Source organism: Buceros rhinoceros, unplaced genomic scaffold (assembly GCF_000710305.1).
Source record: "Buceros rhinoceros silvestris isolate BGI_N320 unplaced genomic scaffold, ASM71030v1 scaffold17144, whole genome shotgun sequence".
Classification (NCBI taxonomy): Eukaryota; Metazoa; Chordata; class Aves; order Bucerotiformes; family Bucerotidae; genus Buceros; species Buceros rhinoceros.
In genome coordinates this window covers 11,009-21,870 of record NW_010409007.1, presented here as the reverse complement: position 1 = coordinate 21,870, position 10,862 = coordinate 11,009, and the positions used below count along the sequence as shown (strand labels likewise).

The 10,862-nt window shown below is 37.3% G+C and overlaps 1 protein-coding gene across 2 annotated transcripts in view; it reads right to left on the bottom strand.

Annotated features, from left to right (window-relative positions):
• Window positions 1–10,862, bottom strand: part of GLRB (glycine receptor, beta) — a 48,059-nt gene that overhangs the window by 27,089 nt on the left and 10,108 nt on the right. For both annotated transcript variants that reach the window (XM_010135088.1, XM_010135089.1), the window contains exons 2-3: window positions 8,800–8,906; window positions 6,066–6,133 (exon numbers count right to left, since the gene is read on the bottom strand). In XM_010135088.1, coding sequence (XP_010133390.1) covers window positions 6,066–6,133; window positions 8,800–8,906 — 175 coding nt within the window. The remainder of the gene's footprint in view (window positions 1–6,065; window positions 6,134–8,799; window positions 8,907–10,862) is intronic.

Sequence of the window (10,862 nt, the reverse complement as noted above, 5' to 3'; positions counted from 1 at the left end):
TCAGCAGGACTCTTATTCAAGGATGGACAGTAGTAGAGCCATGCTCAATGAGAACCTAATTTTGCCCAAGGAACCTGGAGTAGCATGTGTCTCAGGGCAAAACGATACCCGCACGCGTTCTGTCCTTAATGAAAGCTGTGCGCATCCAAAGGAAAAAACTGACCCAGTATGTCGGTTATGATTTTTCAGCCTTACCTCCAAGTCTTTTCGCTCTTTACATTTAAGCCGGTGCCTCTCTTTTATGTATATGTAAACTAGGCAGATCACACACAGAAAAAGAATAAAGGTTTTGTTGAAATAAATTAAAACCCCAAATAAACCAAAATTCTGTAGGTAAGATAACTTCTATCTCTAGTCTTCCTAGTTGTCTTCTATGGTGTGTTTTGTTTTTTCTTAATTATTAGGTGCAAAGCATCCTGAGATAATGGCTGTGTCTTTTAAAGCAGTGAAAACGCTGCTACCAGTTTACAATTACAGAAAAATGCTAGAAATCTCTGAGTGAAGGTTCTCAACATATTTTTGTTTTGTCAGTGTATTCTGCATAACAAGCTAATTTTATAAATTTGTTTATTTTACACGTTAATGCCTTCTTACACATTTTTCTTTTGATACAATGCGAGTTCTCTTCAGTTGTACTTAATACAATTTACGGTCCAAAGCAAGTGCCATGTTGAGACAGTCATGCTAATACCAACTGGAAGGAGTCCACTGGGCTAAGACCTCATGCAGAATAATTTACCCTGATGATTTACTCTGATAATTGGAATATGGTGCTCATTTTCCGACGTCCAATCCACCAGTCAGATCAGCTCAGGTATTTCTTCGTTACACTATACCATGTAATATTTTGCCTTACTGAATTGTAAGGAAAAGCAAAGCATCAAACAGCAGAAAGAACAGAAACAATATTTATCAAAATGCATAATTCTGAGAGATGCACTCGTTGGCAGTCCATTTCTGAAAAAAATATATGTAGTCTGACTCTTATTTATACAAAGACCTATATTATCTTGTCAAAGCAAAGAATAAGTATAAAAGAATAAATATAAAGTGACTTTGTACTGGAAGGCTCTCATAGAGAAGCTTCAGAAAGAATTCAGGTCATTATCTCAGAAAGCATCCTTTCAATTATATGTATATAATTGAAAATTTACTTTACTTGCCTCTTGCTCAAGTTCCCATTCCATATCCACTTCTGTCTCAGTGAAAAAAAAAGAGATAAATAGTGCATACCAGTCAAGCTCACAAGCATTACACTATTCATTACACCAAAATTAATTTCCCCATAAACAAGTGCATTACCCTAATTTTAACAAAATAAGATGCCTTCTCAAAGCCACAGGCAAATGACAAGCAGAGTACAACACTTGCCTTCAGTTTTCCCATTCAGAGGGAGGAGATGTTTACATCACTGAAAAGCAGAATGCATTGGCAAAATAAGAATTGGAAGTTAAGATCAAATGGATGCAACTTTATTGCTTTCCCTGCTCTATTACAAATGAACTTACATATACCAAACAACGGGAAGTTGTGACATTTTAAGAACTTGATTCTCTTCCCACTTAAGTCAACAGAAGAAAAATCCCATTAACCCAAAATAGGTAGGTTCAGATCTACCTAAATGAAGAGAAACTTGTGACAGGGGGTACTTGGAGGGGAAGGCCACTGCATTCTTGAGACAGAACATGTAGAAGGAAGCAAAGAGATGTCAGGATACAAACCTGCAGCTAGCCATATGATGATGCGCAGTAGTTCTTCTTAGATGAATATGAACTATTACAGCATTTGGCAGCAGGATAGACTACGATCAGGTACAAATCTATTTTGAAAGAAGTCTGCAACCAGTCCTCTCAAATTTGGGCAATCAATTTTAAGATTCAATATGAGCACTACAATTAGGTTCAATAGGGGCTGAGGAAGTGGTCTGCATGAAGCATATAGTCTTCTTCCTATACATTCTACAAACATTTGAACATTGCAGAATTATTGGCATTTTATAGTAATGGAGAATCAAACAGCAACTAAAAAGCCTGAAACTAGGGGCAAGGTGGTAGAAGAGATATTCATCAGCATTGGAGCTAAGAGGACCTGGCAGGGGAAAAGAATCACAGAAGTATTCTACAGGGCTTTGTTGTCCTATGAAACTCCAGCAGAAGGCAGGAGGCTGAAAGGGGAGGCATTCTAGGAAAAATTTCAAATGCAACCCAATAAACAGTGGGCATATGGCCAGAAAAGCTCCTCAGGCCAGAAACCAGGCATAGCCAAGACATCTCTTCCTGCAAACTGGAGCACACAGAAGCCCTGCATGAACTGCACTCATAAGAAGAAAGGAAGCGTAAGAGCACTGTCTTTTAATAATGTAGAAAATGCCATTTCTAAGACTAAAAAAAGGAAAACAAGTTTTCCTTTACATAGATAAATATTAAAAAGACCTTCCTGCAAGTTTTTAAAGGAGAAAGAGGAAGTGGTGCTTTGCCTTTTGAGTCCATGAGGAAAGGTTACACTGCAAGTACAAACCTTGAATATAAATTCCATAGACAGAGGGTCAGATCATCAGCACAGATAAAATGGCCCTATGGGTATTTATACCAGAAAGGATCTATCCCTAGGAATCCTTGACCGGTCATCCAGTCTGTAACAATTTCTACATGTGACATAATCACCACATCATCCCACAAATCGGCAGTCTAAAAAACACATGCAAAATCAGAAGCAGAGGGGATCCTATCTAGTCTAATGAGCTAGAAGGAAACAGGTTACAGGATTCAGGATAAAGGGAGCTTACTGGAAGGCAGAAACTCTGGTATAAGCTCTTCTCCATTTTAGCTGTACAGATTTTTATTCTCTCTCTAGTCAACTAATTTTTTGTTTATTTTTTCCAGATAACTTGTTTGATATGTGTGTGAAAACATCGCAGTTCTCTCAAGTATTCAACAACACAACATGACACTACCCATTCTACACACAGAGCAAACATTTGCTCTTCATTTTCTTCACAAGGGCTTGATGAAAACAATACAGGTTTCTGCATGTAGGATTCATGCTATGGGTCTTACCTTGCTTCAAACCAATACTACTTCAAACCTGTCAATGCTTTTCTACAAGGAAATTCCCTTCCCTCTCAAAACTAAATAGACTCTACCTTAGAGCGAGGTTATCTCTACTCTTTTTTGTTGAGGATGAGCCAACTGCATAGCTAAGAATGCAATCGTCATGGGACCAGAAGGACAACAGGCAAAAAATAATTGAAAATAATTTTGTGGGATTCCTGAAATATGTGAGGAAATATCAGAACCAGCCACCATGATGTAAAGGCAAGGGACACTACGAAATCCTGTTGACTAGTTTGATGTTCCAGACATTAAGCCCAGAGCTGGCAATTTCAGAAAGGGGTCTAAGAGTGGGACACAGGACATCTTGTTGAAGATGCCTTCTTCTGCACCCAACACTCTTGTGAACAGAAGGATATTGGCATGCGGAATGGCCTTTTCTCACTGGCACTCTACACACTTGTTTGTGCGCCTTCTACCATCACCTCTCTTCCAATCACCTGGCACTCATAGTTATTTTCCCCCCAGCCTTCCACCACGCAAAAGAAAGAATCATCTCTTTAGCATGGCTAAAACAGTATGCTTTACCCCCTCACAGGTTTCGTGAAAAGCTACGAGTTCCGCTATATAGAGCCAGAAGTGGCTCCAGAGCCAAAAATCATCATGATGCTTCAACTGAAATGCTCAGAAATACATCACAGATTTTGGTATAGGTAATGTTACCACTCTAACCATTTTAGTAGCTTCTCGTTAACTTCAAAGACACGTCAAGAAATCACACCAACACCTCAGACAGTAGAGATGCAGACAGACACTCTCTTCTCCGACACTGAGGAATGTTTTTCAGCACTTCCGTTACTGCCTGCAAACGTCTCTCCTTTCTGAATGCAAAAGGTGCCTCTGGTCATTCACGGACTTGATGCCTCAGGTCCAGGAAACTCTTTTCCTGTAATTCTGGAGGTACAAGTTTTTTTCCAAGACTAAGGGACTTGCTTCTACTGTCTAGTGGATTACTCAGACCATTTGAAGACAAGTACCAGCCTATTCCCAAGAGAGTACTGGTTCTTGAATGTCCACAGGACCCAAAATCCACTGCAGCAGGAAGAGTTTACCAAGCAATATGTGGAAGAACAGATTGACTGTTTCTTTTGTCAGTGCTTCCTGCGATACATTAAGGCAACCAAGAAGTAATTCAAACTTCACATAAAAATGATTAGCTATCATGGTGATTGGCTGGACATAGCTCTCTAAACAAAAGCATGAATTAAAGAATGGATGGTGTCTGAAGCTCTGAAATATAGAGGAGACCATGACTTATTTTACAGAATATCCTAGTAAATTTGTGAGTGACCGTGTCAGAAATTCACAGACAGGCATACATGCATTGTGCACTGCCATAGAGAGCATACTTAATTTTGGCAGGAGGGAAGCACACCCCTTACATTCATGTTTTGTTACTATCTGGATCTGGGTGAATTTAAAAAAAAAAATAAGCCTCTGTAAAAGTCACTTTTTAAAGCATGCAATAAATTTCAGAAACTTGAAAAGGCCATCTGGCCTAATATACCTGCCATCTTAGACACTTAACTCACTCCTACTTTCCTGCTCTTCCTCCCCGCCCCTCTTTAAACTTCAGACTCCTTTTTGTTTTCAGGAAATAAATCTCGAGGTATCTTCAGCAAACTTACTTTCTTCACTTTAATATCACTTCCCACTAATGCCATTAGTTGACTTACTATCACTTGCAGTTAAATCTAAATCCTTTATTCACTCCCAGTTAAAGAAGCAGAAATTTTTGGCCAAGCAATTCAAAAGCTGTTTCAGCCATGACGTATGTTTAACTCCGAGCAGCTCTGCAGTCCTACTGAAATATCATTAGGGTATCGTGTAAGCTGGTCCTGAATTTTCAGTGGGTACTTACTTCCACCACCACCAAAAGGTACTTTACTGTTACGGTTTATGGATTCTGCGCCATTATGAGTAGAAATGCTGCCTTAGTCACAGCACTAAAAGAAAGCAGCCTGATTTTGGGAACTGTCTCAATGCTTTGGATGAAGCAGTTCACCAAAGTTATTTCTAAATGGGATGTACAGGGAGTGCCCAAAACTCCCATTCTGAGTGCATGCCCTGGCTAGGACTTCCCACACACTGGCAAGACATGGTGCACTCCCCTCTTTTTTACACAAAAGAGAAACCCTGAACATTTTCAACAATGGAATGTAATTTTTTGGCAGTATCTTTGACAGTATTATTTATTGGAAATACACTTGCAAAAAAGATCTCCAGGTCCCAAAATATTGGAAAAGGCTTTGCTGAAATGACTCCTTATTTTGAAATATTTTATTTCCTAAAGAAACAAAAAAAACCAGTCAAAATTTTAATGAGGATTATTTGATGCTGTTGACACGTTGAAATGTTCTGACTGAACTGGAAACACATTTTTAGAAACTTCACTCCTCAGTTTATCTTTCTCACACAGTAAATAAACAGGAATGAGAGTATACTCCTTTATTCCTCCTCCTTGCATCCCTCCACGATTTACTCCTGTCCTCAAATCTACGTAAAACAGAGAACCTGTATGCTTCAGCCTTATGCAAGTACTGTTCTTTCTCTTTCATATACGGTCCTAGTATTTTCCTCAGTGATGCACAAAGCAATCTATACATTAACTCTCGGGCAGATTACTTAATTTATACTATCATGTGTTCCTCCCCTGAACTTAATAGCTTATGGCCATAATAAGTGTATTTCTCGCATCTTAGAAACCATGGATTTCCTTTCATGTACATCACATTTTAAAAGTTAAAACAACCTGTGGACAAATACAGAGTGCAACAGATTAACAGGTTTATGGCATAAAGCACAATCAGTCTCTTGCTTAATGCCATTAGCTCAATTCTCAGTGTCTACAATCATAAAAATAACTTCTACTTTATAGTTCATAATCCTCAGCCTGAAATTTAATTTAATAAGAAAACTTCCATGTGAGCTCTATCAATTTCAATTCACTCTTACCATAGTTGTCTCTTGAATTGACCCAAAGCTGTTAATGAAGATGTTGACTGCAACATCGACTGGAATTCCTTTAAAAAAAAAACAAAGGCAAGATTTCTAGTGAACTGTACAATCTAGTAAAGGTAGTTATACTTCTTCTAAAGCTCCTTTATCTGGTATCACAATATGAATTTTTTTTATAGGGTCATACAAATTTATCTTTCCAAGTTAGTACATACACAGTTTTCAAAAGCTGTGGTTTAATCCATTTCCATTGAAAGCCAACAGAAATCACATAAACTTTTTTCAACATAGATCACTAAAAGTAAATCACTAAATCAACATAGATCACTAAATAAAACAGAAAAAAAAAACAACCCTCCTTAGTCCAGAGTGCTAAGCTTAAAGCATTTCACAGATCATAAACCTGAATACTTTTTGAATTCCATGATTTTCTATTATCATGGAATGCACAAGCCAGTATTACTTCTGCACACAGTGTAACGGATAGAGGCAACTCACATTTCTAGCAGCAGACACTTTTAACTGTCAAGGTCATAATGATGATCTATCATCCTAATTTACCTGCTTATGATTTATGATGAGACATTTACTTATATTGTAAGAGGATACTTCTTTGTGCAAGTCAAGTACATAATTGTAAAGTATGAATAAAGGCAAATAAAAATTGTTGCATGCAGCTTTTGCAGCTATCTAGCCTTGGTGCCTATCTGGCCTTAGCTGCTCCACTTTAGAGTGGTTACCAATTTGCCAAGAAAAAACTGTAGAAGTCAGCAGCTGTGAAGACATCAAGATGGCCTGGACTTTTAACTCTTTTCCACAGCCAGGATTCCTGTAGTTGAAGAGGGATGGTGTGACAGCTGCTACATCTGCCCTTTCACCCTGCGGGAACTGATTGGCAGTCATTTAGTATGGTGTTAACAGAGAGTTATCACAAAGCAAGGAGAAGTGGCCTGATGGTTGTGAGAACTAATTATGGTCCACTAGTTTTATTTAGCACCTATATGTTCAGAGTGTCAGTAGGTACACTGGCTGCATGTATCTGTTCTCATTTCCACTGCTACAGATTCTTAACGCAGTGGATTCCATTCTATTTAAATATATATATATAAACGAATAATCTTTTCAAAAAAGGTATAAGAATATATGAAGACTACTTTGACAGAGGAAGCAAATACAGTACAAAGTAATATATGCCTCATCTAATAATTTGCTTGTCTGAATAAAGTATTTTGTTGTGCATTTAATGCATAAATTTAAACTCGTTCTCTTGCTTCACCAGAAAATCACTATGATAAAATTTTACTTTCTTCTTTTACACCAATTCATGGTTTTTTGGATTTTTTTTTAATCAGACCAGTCAATTGTGATGCTTTTGGTTATGCAAAAAGTGTAATACTTTGTCTAATGCCTGATGCATGTGACAGAGCACCCACCAGAGTACAAGTAGCCAAGAGTATTCTAGCTCTTCCAGATTCGAATAGGAAGTGCTGTCCAAGAAAATCACTCATGTGTGAGGAACATTTTAACATGGGCAAACCACTTGTCAGAAAATGTTCTTTTTCTTCCACCTCCCTGTGAGTTAACATTACATATCCTCCCTTTTCGTTCTGTCTTGATTCTTACCAGACTGCCAGCAGGGTTATCAAAAATATAACGAAATCTGCAACATGCTTTGTGATTACAAGCTGATCATGCTGAAGAACAGGTAGAGCAAAGGCTGGACCTTTATTATTTGTGACAAGGCTCAGTGCTGAAAACATATAAATGTGATTCTACAGAGAATAAAAAAGAAGCAGAACACTTGCTGAGGAGTTTAATACATTCATAATATCTACTTCCTTAAACAGAATATCTGAAAACGGTCTCTTCAAAAGTACAATAAAGACTGTAGATTTCCAAACATCTCATACTATTTATATGCATCTTAAAATATCTTTTAATGTACATATAATTAAATAAATGTTTTAAAATGAAAGAACTGTTTTATGTAAACTGCAGTGTCTGTAATGTAATAAAATTGTCTATGTCTTTTTCCAGCAGGGAAATAATCTAATTCCTGGAAAGTGTAATTTACAGCCGTATTAGTTATTAGAGGTTTTGCAGAGTATGTGTTCCAACCTTTTCTGCATATGTAAGGAAATCACATTTGCCTACACAGAAGATTCCTACAACATCTGACTACCAGGGAGATGTTCTAAACTCAGAGGACATGTTTAAATCCATTACCTATTTGAAATCCCAAGTGTATAAGCTGTATTATTGACATATCTTTAAAGGATTCAGTATCTGTATAGTTTCCAAATAGTGATACTGCTGATCCCAATTTTTATAAAGGCATCTGCAACGATGTCCTTAGAGAATTTCCATTATTTAAAACACTGTAAAATGGAGGTACTAGTAAAGTCTAACCAAAATGTAAGGATAAGAAGACATTTTAAAAACTTATTCTATAAAGTGTATTTCCACATGAAAAATACTGTATAAAATAATAGTAATAAAATAATAAAGCATCACACACTATTATAACCATAAAATCCTAACATTCTACCTTTTTCAGCTCAAAAAGGTAAATATCTCTGCAGTTTCACACTATCTATCTAGGGAAATTTCCATTTAAAAAAAAAAACACAGAATTTTAGGTTGTGAATATTACTTCTACATAAATTTTCTGTGTGTGAAAAACAAAAATTAAATTCCAAAGATTAAAAAAAGGCTGAAGCATCTGACAAACCTTTGAAATTAGGCCTTATCCTGGGATCATAACTGAGCAATAGCCTGTTCAAGATATTGCTGGTAGAATTAACAGGTACTCTTGCAAGGTCTTCAGCTGATTGCTGGCTGTAAAAAAAAGTGCATTAGTTACCCTTAAGATGGAAACAACTATGTGCTTAAACAGGTCATTTTAAAGTCGTGCCATGAAAGTCATTTCACAGGCAAATACGTTCAGCATTTTCAGGTTCCACACTGGATACTCTTAATGTAAACCTGGAAGGAAATAAACTGCAATTCACTAATTGTTCCCTTCCCTCCTAACATAAATATCCAGAGGGACATGATTTCTTCAGCAGACGGCAGCCACCTGAACTATTTTTAGAGACTGTCAGATTAGGAACCTAAGTAAACTGACAGCCACTTCGTAGGTGCCAAACCATGCAGAGGCTTTTGGCAGTCTCCTGCTCTCACATGCCAGTGCCAGCTATTCCAGGGAGAGCTGGAGCCATTGCATAATCTCCTTGTCAATGCTAATAAAAGCTTTGTTATGGAAAACGAAGACTTGGACTCTCCTCTGGTTTTGCAGGGGGAATTTAAACATCTCCATTTACCTTCTGCTATTGTGCTGGGTGTTAATTAAAAACATTGCTAAAATTAAAAAGAATCTGTGACAGGTAAATGTAGCTACAAGAGTAACATAAAACGGAGAGTAATAAAAGCAGTAAGGGTGCATCAGTCCCCACCCCATGTACTTTAAGCATAGCAGGCTGAGAACGTCATATAAATGAATTTGTATGTTGCCTGTAGAACCTGCTCAGTGATGTCTTCCAGTTACGAATCCTGTCTTGTAATCACTTTTCCATCCATTTTATGATGACTACTCTGCTGACTTCCCATCATTATAATTTAGTAACCAAGATGCCGTGTTAAAGTAAGACAAACACCCTACAGAAGCATCAGTCATATGCATCACCACTATTATTTCTAAATGTTTTCCATAATCAGTATCAGCTGCCACTGACTCCTTTACCTTGCTTAATTACCTTTTTTCATTTTTCTTTCCCATATTAGTGTCAGCTTGACAGATCTACAAGTTATTCTTTATAACAAACATCATGGTTCACTGCTAGTTTTCTTCTCATCCTCCATTTTCCTTCATGTCCTCTGGGACCATTAGCCAAACATTTACTGAAGAAAATCATCATGGCTTGGCTTTGCGAACGAAGATTTGGGAAGGGCTTTACCCACGCTTACTGCAAGCGCGCTGAATTGAAGAAAATTTTAACTCTCTAAAAGGCGCTGGCCAGTTAAAAAAAAAAAAAGTTGCATGAATGTATCAGATCAGATTTTAAGATGTCCAATGATAGTAGCTCCTGATCAGCATCTTCCTTATTGACTACTGTCACCTTTGCATGGTATCACTATTTAATTGAAGCAGGAGATGAGACCAGATCTTAGCCACTGCAGAGCTTTTATGAATAACCTCACCTTTAAAGTCAGCTATTTTAACTCAAACCGTAAGGGAAACAACAGGAGGAAATGAACAAGATCTGCTGACTTGGTAGCACTTACTACGCCTTCACAGTAAGATGAACATTTAACATCTAAAAAGTTTATAAATACAACTACGAAGGAGTTACCTATTATTAAAAAAATGTCAACCACTTATGATTATATAACTGCATGTTATTCCACCATAGTCTCCTTGACACCCTTTGAGCATTTTATCCTTCAGGAAGAAAATAATCAGATTTCTATTTTCCCTATCTTATTCAGGATATTTCTGAAATCTAAAGCTGCATATCTGTTTAACTGCTTTCTTGTATTTGCTTGATGTTGTAGATGAGGGAGAAAAGTTTGTCTGAACTCAGCCAATACAGCAAACAACCACTCAACCCTCCCTGACTTTTCATACTACACAGAAGTCACTAGCAGGATTAGTACGAATTCTGAAGGCTACCCAAAGATGTAGCTACCAAAAAGTGTGTATTCATGAGTATATTTTAAAATACAACATACAAGAAAAGACAAAATTGCGGAGCAGTTTTAAGTGGCTGCAGCATGTAATTCTTCCCCCGCCCC